At 33.8% G+C, this 25,601-nt stretch overlaps 1 protein-coding gene across 2 annotated transcripts in view; it reads left to right on the forward strand.

Moving 5' to 3' along the window:
• Window positions 1-25,601, forward strand: part of LOC129744081 (serine-rich adhesin for platelets-like) — a 324,036-nt gene that overhangs the window by 173,032 nt on the left and 125,403 nt on the right. The window contains exon 1 of one of the 2 annotated variants that reach the window (XM_055736435.1): window positions 18,190-19,080. The exons of the other annotated variant lie outside the window; for it this stretch is intronic. Within the exon in view, the coding sequence (XP_055592410.1) occupies window positions 18,723-19,080 (358 nt within the window). The 5' untranslated portion in view covers window positions 18,190-18,722. Of the gene's footprint in view, window positions 1-18,189; window positions 19,081-25,601 lie in introns of those variants that run through there. 2 annotated transcript variants of the gene reach the window in all.

Consider the following 25,601-nt stretch of genomic DNA (forward strand, 5'->3'; position numbering starts at 1 on the left):
ATGCATAATAACATTATTTAAAACATAAAATTCACACTTCTGACACACGTCGGTCAATGTTAGTGTGTTCTACCGATGCTCTGGAAAGATTTTCAAAGTTATGAAACTTGAAAGGAGCTCAAAATTTGTTGGTTAACTTACGGGTTTGAAAATTAATGATCATTAATAAGTATAAACAACAAGAATGTTTACCATAATAAAATTATCATACGCACTGATGTTTTTGAGTTAAATATGTTTTGTTCTCAAAAGTACCATGTGCGTAGTTATTTGTTGATATAATGTCTAAATTACTATGCGGACGCTTGTTGTAATAGAAATTATGATGAAATTATCATGACCATAGTATTTTCGACAACAAATATTGAGAGTTATCGAACATTACCAGATACATAGTAATTGCAATAATGTTGCATGCGCACTTTTACAAAATTGATGCTATACTTTGCCGTGGTTGAAAATACTATAACGCAGAAATGGTAAAATTATCTTGACAACGTCTTTGAAATACCACACAATTTTTTTCCGTGTATTTTCCAAAATTAACTCTCATTTAAGTTGTCATTGAGATTTTTTTTCAAATTTATCACAGACCTACATATGTGGAAAAATAGTTTGAGAACTGAATTTTAAGACAATACACAAAAAAAAGGTTTTTCTTAAATTTCTGGTTTGCTCTTAAATTCATAATTAAATATTCATAGTGGTAAATTTTGAGTTACATCTACATAAAGATTTTTCCTAAACTTTGGAAGTTGCAACAATCCTCTAATTTTTATTTGATAATTGCTTCAATATCGCTCATCAATTGAAGGTCGAATTTTTAGTTATTGTTGGACAAAATATAGGTAAATTTCATATTCTGGTTATAAAGTTTTAAATTTTGATTCAAAACTGATATTTTACACCGATAAAAAGATTGGTTTTAAAATTTCTTCAATTTTGATATATTTTGTTTCAACTCTGACAGGTATATGATTTTAATTAGATTCCAAATTACTCCAAATCTAGTGAAAAGTTGATTTTTAGTTGTAGGAAAATGGCAAATTGCCAAAAAGTCCGAAAAACAGCTTGCTTTGAAAATTCGTCAAAAATTCTGAGTTTCGTATTTTGAGAATCTAAGGACCAAAATGTGTCAAATAACATCAACTTTCCAATCCGCTTTCAAAACAAACTTCTTAAATAATTTTGAAGGTTAATTGATGGTAAAGAACGGTTTTCACCACTTTTTTACATTTTTGTGGTCATGATCCTAAAAATATAAAAAAATATATGTATCCTTGTACGCAACGTATAACTCCTTACTTCAATTTTTTCGGACAATCCGTAATTTTTTTTTAGCATTCCGTAACTGATCTACAGTCTTTTTTGCGAAGCATGTTTTTTCGGATTTTTTTCTTAGACTTTGAATAACGAAAGCGCTGTATTTGAATATTATCTGAGAAACATATTTTAGTTACATTACGAGGTTTCTAATAAATTTCGTACAATTTGGTTGAGAAACAAGAGAGATATTGCAATTCCAATTTCGAATTGACACTCAATATCTGATAAGGGAGTTTTTTTTTATCTAGGTTTTCAGGGTGCATCCATTAAAAGAGGAGTGATTCAAAATTAAAGATTTCATTAATTTACTGAGTGCCAAGAAAAAACTGTAGATGCGCCTGAATGAAAATACAAACCGCTCAACTTCCAATAATCTCGTATTGACACTCAAGAGCGGATTTTGGTTAAAAGATGATAAAATATGTATCTAAAGTTGGAATCTGCAATCTGCAAGAGTCCGTTATCTAGACACCGGATCTTTGGGTTTAAATTTATTTTTGCGTATATTAAGTTGAAATTTTCATGCACCATCAGCTTTTTTTTTACCTTATTCGCATTGAAATGCAATGAAATTTTGATCGTGAGATGGAATATCAACGTTTTGGATCAAGCTTCGAGACGAAATTTCAACTCTTGAATAATCTCATCATGGTAACATGAGATTTAAAATTAGAAATTTCAGCATGAAGTTGTCCATCTAATATGGCGGCAATGAGCCAAAGAGGAGACGAGGTAAAAAAAATATTTAACAACTAAGTTATGATGAAAGTGTTTTGGACAGAATTCGGAATATAATAAAATAAATGAAAATGTATTATAGTATCTAATAATATTTATATTATTAAACATTTCATACGGTAAGCTCGATTTATAAACTTATACAGCTTTTATAGAGCACCTGATCATAATCCATAGGGGGTGTCATCTAAAATCGTAAGCCGGCTGGCAAAAGGTGGGACCAATCTTTGCTTAACAACGACTATACTCAGTTTAAAACCAAACTGCTGCCAGTTGGTAATAGATAATAAATTATGCAACACGCTTCCTTCTGTTCATTTTTTTTTCTAGGGGTGCACTTATTTTGGAACCCGCTGTTTGTTGGTTATTGCTGTTTCGTTTGTGTTTTTTGGCAAATCTGCACACCCAATATTAGTATTAACTACTAGGCCATTTGCAGACCACCTGAAACAGTAAGGTGGTCGGCGAAATAGTCGGTAGCAGACATGTACAAATTCGGCTTACTAACAGCTTGAAGCCTGAGGAAAACTTACGCGCCGCCGACTGTCAATTCAGTTGTCCCCCTCGTAATGACGAATTTTGACGGCTTAGCAAGACAGCTTTCAAATGGCCGATGGTGGAGCTGTTGGGGTGCTTTTTTGATGGGTAACACGAAAAAGCCCACACTTCCCCCAGGATGATGACTGCTAATTTCGTCACCAGCCGGTGTGTTATTTTGTGTTTTGGGTAACCAAAACTGCGCTCATCTAACAATTGACTAACTCCGTTACGAACGTTTTGGTCATAAACGCAACCCTTTTGAATTTCAGTTGGAAGTTTTACTTCAAAGTTTTATGGTAGTTTCCAAGTAACCGACTTTCTTCTTAAAACAAAAATTCACGGTAAACTTTTAAAATACTGTACTGTAAAAGCAAATTTCATTAAGCTATAATATTATTTGACTCCTGGACGGTAAAAAATTCAAATGCTACCCACAATGCTCGCGAAAAGTATAGTGGTCCAATTCATTAAAACATGGGAAAATAATTAATGGATCCACGATGCTACTACTTTAAGAGAAGTGGGGAGGTGTGCGCGATTCGCGGGCTAAATGCGCCTATTTATGTTTTAATAATATTTCTGTTTTTTGGGCAATATTTACGTATAATTTCATTGAAACAGCTAGAAAGTAATAATTTCCGTACGACAAAGATGAAATTTCATAAAAATCTATGAATATTATAATTTTATGGAATAAAACAAAAGTTAGGGTTGCCGTACTATGGAGGCAGTTCATCCATGAGAAAAACTTTATCAAATCAGTTTTTAGATCGTCAATTCTCTCTTAAGATGTTATTCAGAGCTAAGATTTGAAGTTTCAATGAAAAAGTCATTTATTTATTCTATTTAACCAGTTTTTTTAGGATGGAGGCATTTTACAAATATGATGGGGGCATACAAAAACACTCTATTATTCCACTATATAATCATTATTAAACTTCCACAAAAGCTGAAATATGTTTAATTTCTTAAGTTCATTTGGGTAAGAAACAAAAACCATCCTAGTTATTGTTTTCAGCTTCTTTACGTATAATTTTTAAAAGTCGAAATATTACATCAAAATGTTTCAAAACCTTGTACGATTTTTTAAATTTTTTTGAGTTTGTAAATTCATAAAATTCTTTCTTGCCTTATGTTCTAAGCGTATCACCCTCAAAATGCATTGGTCAGATAAGCTGTCTAGTCAGCCATTTCATCAAACAGCCGTAGGGTCATTTAACCCGATAGGCCCATTTAGGAAACCTTTCCCCTACTACTGCAGCCGCGGCAGAGACGTAATGTCTTTGTTGTTGTTACTTCTTTATTCCTTTAAGAGGTCAGTTCCAAAAAAAGAGCTGCTGTCATTTGCTTGTCAAATAGTTTAGTGACCATCAGTTTACGCCCTCATTTTGCCTTCAGCAGTAGATAAACAAATTTTATAAATATGCCCCCGAAAGTGCAAGCGTAGATGAACTCTGACTTGAGATAATTATTGAAATGGAAGCTGCTATGGAAGTGGGTTGCTGTTGCTGATGTAGTCGGAATGGAATGGAAATTGTGCTTCCACACGCCGTAATTTGAGGGTGTTTCTTCGATGAACCTCCGGAGGTTGCTGCTTTTTGGTAATTATTTTATCTACGTGTGTAGTATAATCACTGGCATTAGCATTATTGACCCATTTTGGACCCATCGGTGGATGGATACGCATTGCGTCGAAAACAAACAAATGATTACTGTTCGAAATAGTTGGTTCATCTGCTTTGCTAAGAGCTACTATCGTATGATCTTGACCGTGGAATAGAAAATCTGTGATTGGGTTCCTCTAGTTATTTCACCCGGTTCATCGTTTTGTTTACCGGTTTGATCGGCAAACGATGATCATGAAATATCATTAAAATTTTGAATTTAAACCAGAACACGTTGAACTATTTAGCAGATTTTTCATTAAAATAATTTAAAAAAGACATTCTGATTATATGTTGAAAAATGCTGTGTGTCAACTGCCTTAAGAATACTTCCACTAGGATACTGGTCCATTTCATACGAGGCGACTTATTCAGTACTTCCCAGATAGGGCAGGAGCGGGCTATATGCGCCTATTAAGCAGAACACTGATTTAATCAAATATGACATCGAATTTGTGTACAAAAACTATATACACGTGTGCATGCATCTGTTTTCTATACATTGAAGTTATTTTTATGTTAAAATTTTCTTCTGTTTCTAAGAAAACGATTTTATTATAAGTGTTGTCTAAAATGCCGAACCTCAAACCGTGCGGGCTAAATGCGCCTATTTATGTTTTGAACAAAATTTCTGTTTTTTAGGCAATATATCTGTATAATTTCATTGAAACAGCTAGAAAGTAATAATTTCCGTACGACAAAGCTGAAGGTCTATAAAAATCTATGTATATTATAATTTTATGGAATAAAACAAAAGTTAGGGTTCCCATACTATGGAGGCAGTTCATCCATGAGAAAAACTTTATCAAATCTGTTTTAAGATCCTCAAATCTCTCTTAAGATATTATTCAGAGCTTACCTTTGAGGGTTCAATGATGAAAATCATTTATTTATTCTATTTAACCTGTTATTTTAGGATAGAGGCATTTTACAAACATAATGGGGGCATACAAAAACACTCTCTTATTCCACTATATAATCATTATTAAACAAAACCTTCCTAGTTTTTGTTTTAAGCTTCTTTACGTATAATTTTTAAAAGTCGAAATATTACATCAAAATGTATCAAAACCTTGTATGATTTTTTAAATTTTTTTGAGTTTGTAAATTCATAAAATTCTTTCTTGCCTTAAGTTCTAAGAGTATCACCATCAAAATGCATTGGTCAAATAAGCTGTCTAGTCAGCCATTTCATCAAACAGCCGTAGGGTCATTTAACCCGATAGGCCCATTTAGGAAACCTTTCCCCTACGTCTTTTTCATATTTGTGTCTACAGGAGATCAATGAGGTTGAATTTGGGATGGGGAGAAAATATGTCATGAACAACTATGGTATGCAGAGTTCAAATTCGCTTTAAGTTCAAATTGTTGGACGCAAATGTTTTGAAAATAAGTCGGTTTAGAACTCTGGCTGTTATTTTATAACTATTTTCATATATTCTTACATTTTTTGTTTTGTTTTACCAATTTGGAAAATGATCTTTTATTCAGCTTTCAAATCGCATCTCACTGGTTTATAAAAGAGCTTTGCTGTCACATCGAACTACTCTGAATCAAAATTCCCGTGCTTATGCACTCGTCGAAGCTGAATTTCAAATCTAAATTCATAGAAACTCGTGGTCATTTAAAACAAATTATAAAAAAAACAAAACTTTGTATTTTCTATTTTTCGTTTAGCTATGAATGATATTTTTCCCGTTTTTACATTCAACTTAGTGTGTAATTAGCCTTCTTCTACCTGACTACATGTCTTTAGTGTGTTCCGTATTCGTAAACACAGCAAATCAGATGGATTGTGTGTTGTGATTACACACTCGGATCACACTCTCATATTTTCCAATACGAAAAATGCCCTTAAGGGAGATAAGGGCACAGGCGCGGTCCTATGGGGGGGGTGATCGGGGTGATCACCCCCCCCAAGCGACAAAAAACCGTTACAAAATACTCGCAAACGTTGGAATTTCTATAAAAACTTCGAACTTTTCCTAGTGGGTGTTCTTTCGAATTTTCAAAATTTTCCACTCCGTGGGGGTGATTGTTAAAATAAAAGAATTTAATAATTTCTTAAATTCTTAAAATTGGGTCCGCCAAACTAAAACAGCTGTAACTTGCAATTCCCTAGACCAATTTTCACCAAATTACTTTTGTTGAGGTACTTACAGTGTTTAATTTAATTTGCTGACCATATATGCTTCTTTTATACATTTTTTATACATTCATATCTATTCAATTTTCTAAAAACATCAAAAATTCTACTTCTAAAATTTGAGGTGATAAACAAAATCTGATTAAAAATTGAGTTCAAGAATAAACCTCCAAAAACAGTTTTTCAAACATAGGCTCCGAAAATATGCCTTTGTATCAATTTTTCCCAGATGAGATTAAACCAGTGATAATAATATCCCGTCATCACTCGACTGTTTTCTCGGGAACGAGGTAATCGCTCAAGACATTTTTCTAATTTTTGACCAACACGGCTGGAGTTCCAAATTCACACCAATTATATCGCTGATACTGCATCTCATCAACACAATCATGATTAAAATTTTGAGCAGGAATTATTATTAAGCTAATTTAAGTTGCAAATCCACGCTGAATCTGCGCTCCAATCTGAAAATTCCGTTATTTCAATTGCAATTGATTAGGACTTTTCCTTGGAAAACAGTTTAAGCTTTAAGAAATGAACCCTTTATTATTTTTTTTATTTTAAATTGAACAATAAGTTTGAAATTTTTGAGTACATAATAATAAACATATTGAGTGTACGAAGCAAAAATACGATTTTTCACTTTTTTACTAAATCATTCGTTTCAAATTTGTAACAATTTCTTTTGATTCAGTTCCAATAAATTTTAAAATCCATGAGAGCTTGAAATTTAAGAGAAAACAAATAAAAATGAAGTACCGAAAGCTGCATACCTAAGAATTTAATTTTAATGATTTTGGTTTAGAATTAAATTTATATTTAGAAATTGAAGAATCGAAACAAGAGTTTATATTAATTCGTTTTTTCGATTCAAGATTTAGCAACATATTTAAAAAAAAAAATAAAATATTCAGTTCTAAATTCATAGCAATTGTTAACACTTTCTCAAATAAATGTTTGGATTTTCAGAGGTATTGTTGCTAAACGAGAATCACTAAAATATTGGTGAGAGTTTTGCGGTGATATATAGATACTCAAGAAAAATATTTTAGATAAATTGAGAATTTTTTCATATTTTCTTCTATAAAAATGTGTGTATTTTTTCATTTGTAAAATTACATTTATATCGGAAGGTTCTTTAAAGAGTTCTTAAATTGATAATTTTTAAAACTGCTGAATATACAAATGACGAAAATGATCTTTTTTTTATCAACAGTTGTTCGCAGTGAATGTTAGAGATTCGCAGATTGTTTTTTAAAGGGATGCATAAGTTGTTTAAAGGATATCAAAATATGTTTGTAGAGAAAGTTTTTTAAATTTCTCTAATTTCAAATTTAATACAAAGCTCAAATTTAGTTCAATGAAATTTGAAGGGAAGAGGAGAAGTAGTGTGCATCATGGTCGTGCAATATTGTTTTTTTAAAGAAGTGTATCTTATCAAGTTCATCCAACTTTGATGATTAACCATTTAGATAAAAAAAATGTTTGAATCATTACAAATTTTATGCTGATATGAAATTTTTTTTTCAAAAACGCATTTTCAGGCACAATGCCACAGAATCAACATTTGTTTAGATGGAAAGAATGTAAGAGCAAGTTTTGATTTTTGTTGGTGCCTGAAATTATTTTCAAATAGGTTAAAAATTATTTAGGTAAATTCTACACTTTTCTGAAAAAAAAACTTTTAAACATTACAATTAAAATTCAAAATATGGGTTAATACCTTATTTCTTTCCCCAAGAACGCAAGTAATTTTGACTTCTGTGAAAAAAAATTGAATGTTCTTAATTCTGTAAAATAAAAGACTTTTAACGAATGTTTAAAGAATCGTTTTCAGCCTGAAGCATTTTTTTTAAATGATATAAAATCTTTGTTTTTAAAAACTTTCTTTAGTTATGTCAGAAATACTTTTCTTTCCGAATTATTAAAAATTGTAGATTTTTCAGAATCAGTTTTTATTCATGTTAACTTGTAAGTTCATCAATTATCGAATAATTGACTTCACTCAAAACTGTTTCATTTAAAAAATTTTAAACTCCATATCACCAAAACAAGAGGTGATAAACAAAATCTAGTTGAAGATTCGAGTTCAACGCACCAAAATCTACTAAATCAATCATTAAAACATAAACACCAAAATGCATTCTCTTGAATTATTTTGGTAAGACGTTTTTATTAGAAAAAAATCAAAAATTTTCAAATGTTAAAAACTAATCTTTTTTATCTTCATATTTATGAAGAGTTTAATCACCGTGACTTTAAAAAATTAAAAGAACATAACTAACAACCTTTTAAAATTATGAAAATTGTTGGCAAATAGGAAGTTAGAAGAAATGTATGGATGTTGAAAATGAGAGATTAGAATTTTATAAAAAGCATTTTAATCACATGTCATCCATTTTTTCCTCATGGATTCAAAAAATAAACAAATAAATTAATATGTAAAAATTAACGTTATTATCAATTATTCTGACCTGATCTGATTTTTTGTTAGAATTCAAGTTTAATTTTTTATCAAATCTGGTGTTATATTTGATGTATTTTTCTTTTGGTTCAAATTATGGCTTCATTCCAAATTTAAATTCGCATTCCGTTTCTGATTTTTTTAAATACAAAATAAGAACCAACATTTCAAATAATATATTAATGACTAACCAGAAATAAAATTGATTTGAAATTTTGATTCTGATTTATTTTTGAAATTTGAAATTCAAAACCCCCAACCCATGGACGTGTCTTTTGCAGGGGTCTGGTGTGCAGCAAATATTTAAGTCTCATTTGAAACTGTAAATTCAACCACCCCCCTTCCCTCCCCCCACTCGCTCTCTCCAAATGAACTTTTTTTCGCCATGTATTTAGATACGTTATTGACTGATTTTTGAAAATTTGGAAAATCACCCCCCCCCAAGAGCCAGCTCTAGGACCGCCCCTGTAAGGGCATAACGAGCACCCGGGGCCTAATAAGCACTCCTCTTTTCTGCAGAAGTACGTATTTTATTAAATGAATTTTCATGAGGATTTGTTTTGTACTTCCCATAGTATAAATTTTTCACAAAAAAAAAGGAATCTTCTTATCATTTTCACAGAGTTATTTAATAAAACTAGCTAGGTTCTCAAGTGACGAAAATATTATAATTTTTGATTACCACTAAATAAGCTGCTATGATCATCTTGATTTATAATGTACGCACTGCAACATGATGTACACATTTTTTCTCAATTTTCATCATCAAATTTTTTTTTTGATTTTTCACTTTAATAAATTTTAAAACACGTTTTTACTTAAATTTGTTTACTCGGGGTGAGCAGAGCAATATTAATCGGGGCACGATGAGCGTTTTCTACCGTATAAGCTAGCAGCGAATTCAACTCGATGTAGTTAACTGAATTATAGAGCTACAGCTTGACTAGATTACATCTGACGATGTGGTCTATTGGTAAGCTGTCGGAGAGGTAATCAAGAGACTGGAGTTCGAGTTCTGTTCTAGGTGTTTTTTTATTCATTTATAATTCATGATCGTTTTTTTAATTGTTACATAATACGGCTAGTAGCATCATCCGCCAAACAAAGCACCAGAAACATAATATAAGAGTGAGTGTGAATTGTTTGTATTCTACAAACAGACCTAGATTATTTTGTTATTGCTTTGTTTGATGAATCAACGACTCACCTGACTTCATCGAGTTGATTTCACTGCTAGATTTCCCGGCAGAAAACGCTCATCGTGCCCCGATTAATGATGCATATACTGCTCCAGGGGGGGTTCTCATTATGCCCCTACAGTGAGTGGTTTTCAGCTTTTGGCAAAAATTTTTAAAATGCATTTTTAAGCGTTTTTATCTAGTTTTTCAAGTTTCAGTAAACTAGGAAATAGACTATTTTAGTGTTCGAACACGAAACAATGATGTAATTCACAAATTATAGCTGTTTTCTATGATCAAATAAGCGTTTTCCTTAAGGTGACCATTATGCTCTTATCTCTCCAATGTATCATTCTTTGTTTTATTAAAGCTACTTTTTCAGATTATTCAGTGTATTTTTTAAATCTACAACTTTATTTTCCCTGTTTTCAAAAAGATGCGGATATTCCTTACTTTGTGACTTGTGACATAGGTGTGATTATATCATACAATCATTCACTGAGTTGTTTTCAATAAAATGTTTTCAATTTAACAAAGAAAAACACAAAAAGGCTATTTTTACCCTTTTAATGACACTTTGCACTTTGTGCTGATTAATTTACAAACAATGTTCACAGTTGATAAGTTAGCTAAATTTCGAAGAAATGCGTTAATTTTTAATCGCGTCTTTGTTTACGAAATTGTGCTGGACAATGGGAGAAAAGTAGGTAAAGGTTTGTAAGTTCAATGTGTCATCATATATGTCGGGCGTAAAAGTTCGGCTAAATAATAAAATAAAAAAAGATGATCATTTAAATAATTTGCATTTTGTTTGGAATCTGTTAATCATTTTAGAACAGTTTTGAGGTTTTAACGAAATTATCAGTAATTACTAAACTACAAAGAGGTTTAGGAAAATTAAGGAATACAAGGAAATCCACGAGAAGCATTGGTTGATAATAAGGAAATTGCGTAATAAGAAAAGTGAATTGCTGATTTTGTCACACTGATTTTGTCACCTTTCCTTGACCCGATTTGATGACTCTGTTTAATGTAATATAAAAATACTCCGATTTGAATCTTCTCCTTTTGGGGTGATTATTTATTGATATTGCGTCAATTGACAGCATTATTAAACAACATGATTACATTTTTAGCGATAGTGAAGATGACTTATGCATTACACAAAGAAAAGATGTCCGATTTGATACAAGTGTTATTTATTTACATTTGAACAATAATAAAGTTGGTGAATACAATAAACAAGATAAATATAACGATACAAAAAATCATTCATATGATCAACAAGCTAGTTTTTGGACCTTTGGAGCAAGGTTGAAAAATCATAAAAAAATCTGTGTAATTTCACAAAATTTTGAGCAAATTTTCATTACAAAATCAGTGTCACTGAACACAGAATTTCGGAAATATTCTCAGATTTCACAGATTTTTTAAAACTTGGTACGTTTTCCAAAATTATTACTTTTATTTCTACAAAAATTTTGAATTTTTAACTATGTTTTGGAAAAAAAATTGATAATCTTTGTAATGTTCAAGGATGGAAAAATTCGTTCACCAGCATGAACGCTAATGATTCTCAATCACCGCTCCGTTCACGATGATAGCATCGGCGATGCGAGCGTGAACAGACGACCGCTGATTGGTCGGATTGGCAATCCGAATGAATGAACTTTTAAATACGTTCGGGTGAACGAACCGATGGCCGAAACATTCGCCGCAGTTAACTGGATCGTTTTTTATTTTCACCACGACGTTCGTTGGGTGAATTGATTCGTAAATGATTGTTGAAACACAATCGCTAAACGATTGCACGATTGCATTCGCGAATGTTTCTGTAACCGGTAAAGGATTGCAACATCAGATGCTTGTTTTTCGGCTAATTTTGTGCGTGTTTTAGCCCCCGCGCTCGCTGACGGTTTGTTTTCTCATAGTTTTATTATAATTTATGTTCGAATAAGAACATTCAGCACTTTTGCACATTGCGTAGATAACTAAACTGACAAAGGGGGGTTTGAAAATGTCCACTCTTGTTTACGAAGCCTAGGGATTTAGCTTTTGGCTACTGGGACATTTTTTTAACCAAAATTGCCAAATAATCATTTAATTATGTTGAGATTGCAAGAATACAGAATACAAAATTATTACTTTTATAAGCGTCACATAAAAGTTATAAGATCCCACACATAAATATTGTAAGCCGACATAGCACTCAAATATCTGCCTACATCTGGGCGATTACGTGCTTGCCTACTTGAAGGCGTTTTGTTTTGTTCGAATTGGTTTTCGGAAGGAAATAAAAAATTGTGAGGTATTGGCTCGATTTTTTTTTTAAATTTTTATTGTTAATTGAAATAACTATAAAAATGCTAAGCCTAATACGTGCGTATGTTTCGCGTTCGTATCCCATTGGGACATAAAAGCGAATTCCGCACCGGAAAATCAGCAGCTAAGACGACGTTTATTCGACTGAAATAAAATCGACGGCTTTGATCGACACCAGGCGACGTCCTTGCCTCCTATTTTCAAACCCCCCATTGTCAGTTTAGTTTTCTACGCAATGTGCAAAAGTCCACACTTTTACTAATTATATGTTGAATGTTCCTATTCGAACATAAATTAAAATAACATCATGAGAAAACAAACCATGAGCGAGCGCGGGGGCTAAAACACGCACAAAATTAGCCGAAAAACAAGCACCTGATGGCGCAATCCTTTACCGGTTACGGAAACATTCGTGAATGCAATCTTACAATCGTTTGGCCATGGTTGCCACATGTACAGATTTATCTAGACAGGTACAGATTTTTGAGTTCATCTTTGGTACAGAATCTGTACGTACAGATGACAGATTTTCAAAATTTGGTACAGGTTTGTACAGATTTTTTACTTTTAAAAACTGAAAGTAGTTTCTACATTTGCTTTTATCCAGTTCATTGAAAACATAATAGAAAATAAGTCGGTCAAAAGTTAACCTTTATTATTCTGACGATAGGAGTTCCTTACTGAGAAGTACACGATGGAACAATTAGATTTCCAAATTTGCCACAAATAAATATCTGATTATAATCCCCCAGCAGTGGTTGAGCGCATTTTCTCGCATGTAAATGCCAATAAAACCAAAGTTCTTAATCGTCTGAGTGTTGACACATTGGACGCTATCATTAGAACAAAAAGTTATTTAAGAGTAAACGGCGAATCGAAAAATTTCGTTTTAAATATGACGTTCAAAAATCGTTTTTATAAAACTATGTATAATCATCATGAACATTAGAAAGTGTTTGTTTTGAGAAATATTTATGAATATCAGTTTTTCAAAGAGAGAAAATAAAAATGATTGAATAAGTTTTGCAAAAAGTGTTTAACTCAAAAAATGTACTTTGTGCAATAAATAAAGTATCTATCTTTTTTAGATTAAAAAAAAAGAAACAAAATCTTCACATATTGAATTGCAGAACACATTAAATGCAGAACTTTGTTTTCGTAGGTACAGATTTTGGTACAGATTTTTGAGTTTTCGGTACAGATAAAAAGATTTTTACGATCAGCGGTACAGATTTTGATGTGGTAACACTGCGTTTGGCGATTGTGTTTCGACAATCATTTGCGAACGTCGTGGTGAAAATAAAAAACGATCCAATTGAACGCGGCGAATGTTTCGGGCTTCGTTTCGTTCACCCGAACTTATTAAAAGTTCATTCATTCGGGATTGCAATCGTTAGTGTTCATTGTGGTGTGTTCACTTTTTCCTTTCCCGATTGCTTCGATTGGCAGTTAGAATTGAATGAGTTCACCACGGATTGCAGATTGAATGAACTTCGATCCGATTTTTTCCATGCTTGGTAATGTTTATTGATTTTTCTCAAGAAACATGTAAAAAACTCAATTTTTTATAATTTTTCAAAAAAAATTAATGCTATTTCCATCACAGAAAGCTAGCATAGAATTTTTAGGTAAAATCACAGAAAGTCAAAATTCTTTTCCGCAAAACCCCGATTTTTTTTCAGCAACCTTGCCTTGGAGTCAAAGAGTTATTAGTGCGTAATAGCTTATTTTGAGAAAACACGCTTTCAAGTGGTTGTGAAAATGTGTATTTTTCTTTCGTACGCAAAAGTATGTAAATAATATTCTAAAGCATCAGCCCAATCAGAAGTTATGTCCTTTCAGTTGTCAGCTCTGTTTTTTTATTGAAAGTTGTTTGGAACAATACATTATTTAATTTTGTTTCATTGCCTTTTTTTGTTATAAGGTTATTGGGATTTTTAACAATTGAGGATCATTCATTCTTATTGATAATACTAGTTGAAACAGAGTGTTTTAAGAAACATAGCAACGAAATTTTATGATATTTCGTTGAAAAAGAGGAGCCTCTCCTCAACAAATTAATAATCAACTAATAGCACACAAAAAACACAAACCTGAAAAAAGGAAAAGGTTATTTGTTTAAAAATTAAAAAAAAAATTACCTTCTTCCTTATAGGAATATGCACAACATCGTTTACAACAAATAAATAGTTCGTGTGAATGCTTCAAACACACACCGCTCACCACATGTTTAAAATGCATAAATCGGAGCTATACCATCAACTGGGGCAACATGCAACAATTTTCAACTTCAAAGGCTTCTAAAATCTTAATGCTTACAAATAATCATACCTCCTGTACATAAAAAGTTTTAAGGTTGATGGGACACCAAATTGACGTAGTTAAAAAAATTATTGATTAAACCAGATATTTTTAAATTTACAAAAACATGCGATTTTCACCCTACTAAGAAAAAGGGGTAAGTTGCAACAAACTCTGTAATTTATGAAAAATCAAATGAAAACGTTTGAAAATTTATAGTTTTTGATACATTTGTGATGTCATGACGCATAAAGCACCAATTGCAGTAATTTTTGGTTTTGTTCGAATTGAATTTTACATTTTTTCTGTCAAAAATGTTTTTAAGAAAAGAGTGTTAATCTGATGCATACATTAAGGGGTAAAAAATACTACAAAATATTCTATTATCTCAAATCATGTAAATAAATCGTAGGATGAATGAAATTTTAATGTTAACAAACGCATAATTCAAAACAATCATATCCCCGCATATGGATATGCGATTTATGAGATTTAGTTCTGATTTAAATTTTGTTGCATTTTGCCCCAGACGGCTAACTGAATTATAAAAATATTTATGTAAAAAATTTGGAGATTGTTCGAAAAATATTTATACACCAACAGTGTTGGTATAGGATAATGAAAGCAATATAAAGTTTGTAGGTGATATCATTGAGCCAATCCGTCATACTAGGTAAAGTTTTTTAAGGCATCGAAAAATGTAAAAATTTGTACATCTATTGCTCGATTTTTTAATTTTTTTATGAGAATCAAATACTTGAAAAAACTCTTTCGCGATGTTAAAAACTATGTCATTATCAATTTGTTATCATTCAATGATAACTTTATTACAATATATTAAAATAAAAATTGAATGAGTGTAGTGGTATACAAATGTTGCATGTAACCCTGCTTTTGCATGATACCCCGTTTGACGGTATACTGTTTACAACGTTTCTGAAGCTTGTATTGAGAACTTTCTTGCTCTGGAAAAATATATTTTTGTACGCTTTGTATAGGGGAGAATGGAGATACTTCTCCATTTTCTAATTTTCATCATATCTTTTTGAAAAAAATAGCAACTCGCTGTCTTTTGCATTTTCTGACAGGGTATGGTTTTTTTTGTATGCTACAAAAGTTAGAACGATACATGAACCCGTAGATGAACTAGAAGCATTTTCGTGGGAAGAAAAAAAATGTGATAATTTTTTAGTTAAAAGAGACTTGATCCTTTACAAAAGGAGTTTGTTTACTACCCCACAGTCATTGTACACTTTCTTAGCAGTAATGGAATCACTTAATGACAAATAAATAAACCTTAATATTGAGGCAGAAACTTATGATGAAGTATTTCGGGTTTCATAGTTCAAGGTGGATGTGAGTAGTCAATACAGCTGAGCTAAGCTTAGCTACCCCACAGTCATTGCACACTTTAAGGCACGATTTTCAAATTTTTAGATAAAAGCAATTTTTAGTGCTTTTTATCAGGTGATACTGGATAAACATTAGTTATTGGATAAATAGTTGCAATTTTGTGTTAAGCAACTACCACAAACCAGAAAAATATACCTTTTTAGACATTAGAGATCCATTGAACCCACATTCTATAAAACTTTTTCCTTGAAAAATGGGATTTGCTTTGAAATTATGGCATTATGTAGTTCTTATCATACTGACATATTAGAATGAATATTTTACATTTTTCCGTGTGAAAAACATTTTGAAGAGATAAAAAAAAAATATGAAAGACATTTCCAAACAGTTTTCAATCAAAACTCAGTAGCTCAAAAAATAAAAAAAAACAAAATTTGTTGAGATAACAGAATTGGTGTTTTTTTTTATTGAAAGCCCTCAGAACCAAAGGGATATAAGAGACAAAATGATCGATTTCCAGTTGATAATGTCAAAAACAATAGATCAATGCTGGTGACGCGGTACAAATGTTTTGAAGTTTTAAATTTTACGCAACTATTTAATTCATTATCATTTCTGAACAATTTTTGAATCCCCGATTGAATCAGTATTTTTGTAAGGTGAATAAGTTAAAATTGAAATATGAGAAACTTATATTTAAAACTTCCAATTCAATCCGATTTCTTTATTCTTATTAAAATATTGCCTCTGGATTTTTAGTGTTTATGGTAGTTATACTTCTAAAAATCGATTCTTATTAGAAGTTTTTTTTTGGTAAATTTTGAAGTTTAATTTTGATTTGTATTAAAATCTAATGTGATAATTTTGTTTTAGATGATGACTCATGTTTAGCATGTTAATAGAAGTCATGTTAGTCTACAGCGTGCAAAATTATCTAGTTTCAAAGTTTATCTAATTTCATTATTCCCATACTTATCTGAGCCAATTTTAGGCAAATGAAGATTGTACATTTTTGTATACAAATTCTTAGGTTCAATAGGTATTCTTGAAAAAGATTTACCGCAAAATCTCGTCAGGAATAAATAAAAGTTATCTTAATTTATGTTTCCAATAAATTTAAGTTTTTCTATCTTTAAACATTTATTCACAGTAAAGTTCAACACTTTCCCAGATTGAGTTGAATTGATGATTAAATTTTCGCATCATTAACCGAAACATTAATCGTCTCCGACTGCTGATTGCTAACAACGGTCTTGTTAATCTCTAAGCGGGCAGCGTGTATCAGATTTGTAATTCTAAGCCCCTAAACATCATGATCTTGTCGAAAATGTTGCGTCCCATCGTTCGGTAGTTCACTTGTCGGAAGTGTTTCGCCTGTTTTGAGACTTAGAGCTGCACGGTGCACTTTTTCGCTCTGCACAAGGTGAAATAAATTTTATTGTGTCCCTCTGACTTAACGACTTCTGTCTCCTCGAACAAAAAGGCCCTTTCCACCACCGGGTATCCCACGCATATTTTGGTAAATGTGCACATTGCGCTGTAAGGCGGTTCTTTTTCCTTATTATTTTTTTTTTTTAATTTCGATGCACACGCACAGCAAACGGAGGTAGTTCAAGTGCATGCCTTGCGTCAATTAGTACCTTCCTTCTTCACTTTTTGCGGAGCGTTGAGTCGAGCCTTGGCTAATTTGGCGCTGGGTTAGCGCCTCGTCCGAGACCTCGATCGCGAGGTCCCATCAGTCACTGATTGAACCTTGCTCGGTAAGCACCGTCACTTCTTCGCGCCTGAAGAAGTTGCCCATGAGTTTGCTTTACCGTTTCGCGAATGGTTGATTTCTTTCTGTGTCGGTTTCAACTTGTTTCATATTGTATCGAATTAACCCAAGTGTAATTAGTGGTTTTCGTGAACGATCTTCTCTCTCCCGCGATCTTCCTCCGAACGGTGGTTCTCTTGGCAGCATAAAGCAACATAAACCTCCTAGCGCCGGCCGGAGAGCATATGCTTGCTTTCCGTGTATACCGTTTCATTGCGCTTCGAGCTCCGAAGTCTATGCGCATCGAGTCGCTAAGCAGACGTCCGGGCGCTCGTGTGGATCAGTTTCGTTCATACCGTGCAACGGGTCGGGTATCGTATCGTGCGCGATTGTTTACTGTTTTTTCTCAATTTTCTTTGGCTGACGAAAAAACCTCTCCGATAGCGCGAAAATCGGCACGCGACTTTCGCGCAACGTCTGCGCGTGGGATTTGTGGCCGGGTTGCTGCGGCGTGGGCGTTAAGCGTGATCAGTCAATTCGATCGTGTTCTTGTGCACCGCAATGTGGTTGTACGTGGCCTAATGCACCATCGCTTAGCTCATCAAAGGGCTGCCTCTTCGTTGCATATCGGTCTTAATGGTATTCGCTGATCTTGTCAACACCGGCTGAAAATGTTCACAAGCAATTCAGAGTGGCAGCATAAAAAAAGGGAGAAAGAAAGAGAGTGCCGCATGTGAGATGACGAAATGATTGCTTGACACGGTTCGGTTTCGCCGATCAAGTGTAGTTGCCCAAGGTGATCCCCCAGGTTTCGCGGGAAGAAGAAAAACGGCCACCGGTTGTTGAGAAGTGATTTTTTTTGTTTTTGTGTCAGTGTGGTGCAATAAAAAAAAATTAAAGGAATGTCTTTCTGAACGCGAATGCATACACCGGCAAAATGGGACTGAACAAGCTGATTGCGATATCCAAATCGGACGTTCTGACAACGCTGAAAACCGCCGAGGAAGATCCCAACGAAGAAATAATTGACGGTGTCATTCTGGGTGCTGGTGTTGCCGCTACCAGTGTGGACGATTTCGTTCTCGATCAACGAAATCGGATCAATATGTTAAAAACGACGGCACATCAGCTGCAGCTGCATCACCATTTGCAGCATCATCAACTGCAGCAGCAGAAGCATCAGCAGCAGCAACAACACTTGTTTGGAAGTGATTTCGATATTTGCAAAAGGAGCGAGTTCAATGTCAAGAAACCAACGCTGTGGAGCTCCCTGAGGATACCAAAGAAACTGAAAGGTACAAAATCTAAGCTAGAGTAAGCGTGCCAGATTGCTAGTTTTATCCGAGTTTGGCCGGATATTTAATTCAAAATGTGAGAATAATCCGGGCTGGACCCCGGATTTCATTCGGAATAGCCCGGATTTTGTCCGGATTTATTCATTCTATTTGCCAAATCGAACAAGAAAAAAGTATTTATGTTTGTTGAGTAATTTCTTGGCCAAATTTTCCCGGATACCAATTCGACAATTTTGAATTCAAATGTCCGGATTTGCCCCGGCGCGGAGTTGTCCGACCCGGGTACGCGCTAAAAAAAATTTTGGCAACCTTAAGCTAGAGTCACTTTTAAAAGTGTGCGTAGTTAATCAATTAGCAATAATAGTTTAGCGTTTGAACTTCATTTTTGATGGGTAATTTTTTTCAATATGCATTTAATTTAATCCTTCCGAAACGGCTTCAAAAGGCTCATTTAACAATATAATGATTTTTTCCTTGAATTTAAAAAATAATTATAATCTCATTAACGCTCTTGAGAGGAAACAAGGCTTGTGACTTTGAATTTTCTAATTACGAAATGGGAAAATACTGCTCAATTGAACAGAACAATTTCTCTTATTTCCACTAACTTATGATTGCTTTTATCTGTTTTAAGCCAAATTGATAAGACATGTTCTTCTCAAGATAGTTCCAATCAAAACTTCAAGAGTATTCTGGTAAAAAGCTTTTAAACCAACCGTAAATAAACAAATTAATTTGGCTTTGAGTAGTCAACCATTTCAACCTTATCTTCACATGATTCAACTATGCTTTGATTTTCTTATGAGCTATACTCATGGCCGTAGGAACAGCAGGGGTGTTTACTCCCCCCCTTCATGAAATTCAAGAAAAGACAAGCGAGGTATCCTACTCTACAGCCAAAATTTAAAATTTTAATCAAATTTTGATGATTGAGTTAGGCATAAGTTCTGAGCCAAGACAGTTATTCTTGAACAACTCAAGAGTAACAATCTGGGCTAAAAACTGATGTCTTCCATTCATTTCATGATTTTTTATTTTTCCTTAAAAATCATTTTTTACAGTTGGAAATGATGAATACATCAAGAAAAAAAAATACGATTTTTCACTTTTTCCATACATTATTTGTTGCACATTTGTTATTTAATGAAACGAAGGGTTAACCAAGAAAACTAATCCCAAGTTCAGTATTTTGCTAAAATTTTTCAAAATTTTCTCAATTGTTGATTGAAATTCAGTTCTGGATAATAAATATCAAGGTATCAAGTTCCTTAGGGAGAATTGAAGTCAGCGTTCCGCAAGGTAGCAATATTGGACCAATCCTATTTCTTTTGTATACATCAATGATATTAGTTGCCTGACATTGCATGGAATACCAAGACTTTTTGCGGGCGACACGGCATTTTTTACCCAGGAAAATGTCCTAAAGTTATTATTAAAAACATGGAAGATGATCTCAACATTCTGCATAAATATTTTAACTCCAATCTTCTCACTTTGAACTTTGCAAAAACAACATATATGTTATTCCGGTCATCTTGAAAAACGATCCAATCCTACAACAGTCCAAAAATAGTAAATAATGTTTTGAAATAAGTTTATAATTTCAAGTATTTGGGAATAACACTAGATAACACGCTGTCGTGGAAATCGCACACTAATAACTTACACAAAAAGACATCGTCGTTTAGTGGCGTTTTATGGAGAATGAAACATTTTGTACCACGCCATGTAATGTTGCGTTTTTATTTTGCGTTTGTTCATTCAGACTTGAATTATTTTATTGCGGCGTGGGGTAGAGCTTCCTTATCTCTTCTGTCTCGTCTACAACTTTACAAAATCGTTGTCTGAAAACTATATTTAACCCTCCCTTCTGTCATCCATCTAATCTGTTGTACTCTAACGGCTCTCACAATGTTCTACCATTGGCAGAACTTTGTAATTTCCAAACTTGCACTTATGTCTTTGATAATTTGCATTCCTCTCATATAAGGCTATGATCATTTAGTATGCGGGCACTTTATTTCGGTGATAGCTACGTTATTAGAGCTCGAATATGCAAAACTTTAGCAGCGTTGTATTGGGTATGAAAAGAACTATCTTGCCTATTTTTGCCAGATTTTTAAGTTAATGTGTGTTTGAGATATTGACGATGCAAAAAGACATGGTAAAAATAATTTTGCTCAAATTTGCGCCTTTTGCGCATTTTGCGCCTCGAAAATTCTTCATTATCGACTTGAAAACTCATAAACTGTTGATTTTTTTTCTGATTCTTTTTTGAACCGAATGGTTAAGAAGTATAAGGAGCCACTCTAGAATCCACACGAAGTTCAAATCAAGCATCGGAATTAGAGTGTCCGTCCCGGGATTTCCCGGGTGGAAATTCCCGGGAATTTGAGAAATTCGGGAATTCCCGATTCCCGGGAATCATAGTTTCATTCCCGGGAATTCCCTACCTGTATGAAATTATTTCTATGGAAAATCCTGATAGCCTCCGGAACCATTCTCAATGTTCTTTTTGAAAATGTACTCATTCAAAACTCATTAAGGATATGCCAATTCCTGTAATAATAGACATTTTGCAGCCATTTGGTGCAATTTTTTTATTCAAATAGGTAGATAAGTTTAAAATGATCATATGTGTTTCCACACCGTTTTTCTTGAACGAAAACCCAACACTTAGAAAAATATATGAAAAATCGCGCAACAGGTAGGCAGATTGTGTTTTCTCGAAAGTATCATTTATGCACTTGTTTCTTTCTGCCTTTGAAAGCCAGATGAATTTCAAAACTTAAAAATGAAGAATACATTGTTTTTTTTTTTATATGAAGTGCAAATATATTAAGTGTTCAGAAAAACGAAAAAAGGTTGGAATTATCGAAAAAATAAAAAGATTTTGTGTATTAACCCCTAACTCCAGAAATAAATTCTTCATTCAACTTATTCAGATTATTTTATAGTTTGTTTGACTATTTTTAATTTGTCATTGTTGAAAACAGTTTGATTTGTTTGATAAAAAATGAGGTAAAAAACATCATGAAGAAAATAATTTGAACAAATTATGGGCTTGTTTGCACGAAAGGTTCGATAAGATATGTATATTTCAATTGTAGTGCATATATTTTACATGTTTTTGAATATTTCCCGGGATCCTGGGAATTCCCGGGAAACAGGCCACCAGATTTCCCGATTCCCGGGAATGGGAAAATGGCCGGGAAATGGACACTCTAATCGGAATGGAACCCTTTATCATAAATATTGTAAAAAGTCTATGGTTATTGGGGATAGCTGAATTCAGACCCCTTAAATAATGCAATCAATCTATTTTCGTCAGTCAAAAAGTGTTGTCTGACTAGTAGACACCAAGTAAATAACTTATAGTGAACAGTTCCTTAGATCGCAATATGTGCAACCGGTTTTTACGCAATGAGACAGATGTGTCCTGATGGACGAAGAAATTTGTGTTAAAACCGGATTTAAAAGATCTAATTTTTCGAGATGCCTACTCATGAAAAGGTTCCACCCAGATTTCAATTACCTTTTCCAGGTGAGTTTGTGTACTGAATCAAAGCAATCGAAAGATTCCTTTTAATTCAACCACGGTAAATGAAAAGTTCATATACCAGTATTTCGATAGCAACTTACTACCTTCTTCAGTGAACGTTTTCGATTGATGAATGTGTATCGTTTCCCTCCCTTATATTGTCCGGGTTAGGTAAGCTACTACTAGGTAGCAAAAACCTCCGAATGCTCGGCAGTTGTGCCGTTGTCTGTTTTTTTGGGTCTACCTACCCTATTCTGGGTGTTTTCTGGTAGTTCACTACTCCTGTTAGTCATAAAGTGGTGGTAAATGAAAAAGTGCCATCGAAATTAGTGAAGAAACTCGAAAGTGGTTTCATAAAAGACAGTGTTGAGAAGTTGTATGCACAACTTAACATCAAAACGTTGAAGTGCTACGCATTGCATTTGAAGCTGGCCAGGGACTACCGATCGAGTTCCCTGCGTTTCTGACGAAGGTCAAGGTGGCGGAAAAGTGCGAGGAAAGGCGTAAGTAAAGGGTGCTACGGAATAAGTTGGAGTTACTGATGGCGAGGCAGCCACCCCGAAACTACGAGAAACCCAGCGTGGCGGTACTGGATGGTTTTGTGGTGAATCGATCGAAGGAAGAGTTCACCGACAAACAGATCGATCTACTTAACAAAGGTCTAAACCACGCGGTGTCGAGGAAACCAAGGATGGACCAGATAATCATCGATGTAGAGACGGCTATTAGGTCCAGTAAGCTGTCCACGGCCCAGAAGGATTGCACCAGAGCCGAAGTGGCAGATGTCTTGAGAAAGGGCATCAATGGTAAATCCAACGTCGAGGAAATCCAGATAGCGAAAGAACTTAGGAAAAAGGAGGTGTTCTACGTCAAGGCGGACAAGGGAAATTCGGTGGTCATCATGGACAAAACGGATTACAACGGGTTGATGCAGGCCAAAATCGATGAAGGACCGTATCGAGTTCGAAGAGAGGACCCACTACCGGAGATGGTTAAGGAGGTGGAAAAAACGCTGAAGGACTGTGGACCGATCTTAGGGTTTGTGCCGGGCGCCCTGAAAGTGTCTGCCCCAATCGTCCCTAGAATCAAAGGTTTACCGAAGATTCACAAACCAGGGAATGAGATGAGGGAGATAATTTCGGGAGTGAACGCGCCCACTGAAAAAGTGGCGAAGTGGTTACTGAACGAGTTTAAAAGGATGCCAAAACCTTTTAAAACGAGATCGGTGACCAACACCTTAGAGTTCGTGAACAGACTGCAGGCGTCGGGAGGCATAGAAGAGGACGAGGTCATGGTTTCTTTTGATGTTTCAGCTTTGTTTCCAAGTGTTCCCGTTAAAGTAGCTTCTAATCTGTTAGAAGATTGGTTGCTTCAACAACACAATGGGAGCACTTGGAAACTCAAAGTTAGAAACTACAAGAAATTGGTGGACTTGTGTATGGGACAAACCTTCTTTAAATTTAGAGATTTGTTCTATAGACAAACAAAGGGGGCACCAATGGGAAATCCTCTGTCTCCATTCTTGTGTGAACTGTTTATGGCTCATTTGGAGGAGACTCTTGAAAATCAAGATTTGTTACCCGAAAAATGGTGGAAATACGTCGATGACAATTTTTGTGTAGTAAACAAAGATTTTCTAGAAGAACTTCTAACATCCATAAACGGTTTGCATAAGAATATTAAATTCACTTGCGAAATAGAAGAAGAGAGGAAATTACCTTTCCTGGATGTTCTGGTAAGGAGAGATGATGGCCTATTCCAATTCGAAATCTACAGAAAGCCGACAAACACCATGAGGGTAATACCGAGCACCTCGAACCACTCGTTCCAGCATAAGATGGCGGCGTTCCACCACATGATCCATCGGATGAACTCCATTCCCCTATCAACTGAAGGAAGAGAAAGGAAATTCAATATATTTTCCAAACGGCTAATAAAAATGGATACCAAAGTAGATCCATTCAAGCCATCATAAGGAAAAAAGAAAGATTGCTTCAACGGAAATCTTTCACTACTTTAACTCCTATTCAGAAGGAGTTTCAACGAAGGTCCATGGAGTTCAACGGTGTCAACGCAGTCGAATTGCGACACAAGTTGACAAAGTTTGATATTGAACTAGTGTTCACTAGCTCTAATAATCGACTGAAATCCATCTTAGGATCGACTAAAGATCCGACTCTTTCATAGATCTGGTGTGTACAAAATAGAATATAAATTAAAATCCATCCTGAGTTATTGTGCTATACTTATAAGGATTCGAAGTGCTTCAACTTAATTTTTAGGCAAAAATTCTAAATCAGATTCTTCATTCGAAATTCGTAAAAAGTGATTTTCAAATAATGAATCTGATTCAAATTCACAAGTCGGATAGAAAAAAAAAATTGATGTATTTAATTGAAATTGTAACTTGAAATGTTCAAGATTGTGATCTAAAATTTGAATTCAGGATTCGTTATTTGTACATTTTAGAAATCGTATTGACATCCCAAAATTTCAAATTTGAAAATCAGGTGCATTCTTCTGATTCAGAATTTATATTTAAAATTCTCGACTAGATTCAGGTTGATGTAGATATGTAGTTGACTAAAATTGTTAATCAATGGCAGTTCGTTACAAATTTGAATTTAAAAAAAACCACAAATATTAAGAAAAATGTGCAGTTTATTTTCATTGAAGGTTCAAATCTTCGAATTTTTTCAAGAGTTTGATAGAATACAAAGGTTCTTTTTTAAGTTATTGAACGCTTTTCTAAAAAAACACAAATATTCCCTGCTCAAATCAAATAAACACAATCATACAGACAGTTGAAGAAATTCAAAGACTTTAACAACTATCGATGAAAATTATTTCCAGATTTAGTTGCCAAACGCTTAATTATATGTACAAGCTGTGGCTACCAAATTAAGATTTTTGAACATTAAAAAATGCGATTTTAATCTATTTAATAAAAAAAATCTGAAAAATGAATAATCAAATAGTT

The sequence above is a fragment of the Uranotaenia lowii genome, chromosome 2 (genome assembly GCF_029784155.1).
Source record: "Uranotaenia lowii strain MFRU-FL chromosome 2, ASM2978415v1, whole genome shotgun sequence".
Lineage (NCBI taxonomy): Eukaryota > Metazoa > Arthropoda > Insecta > Diptera > Culicidae > Uranotaenia > Uranotaenia lowii.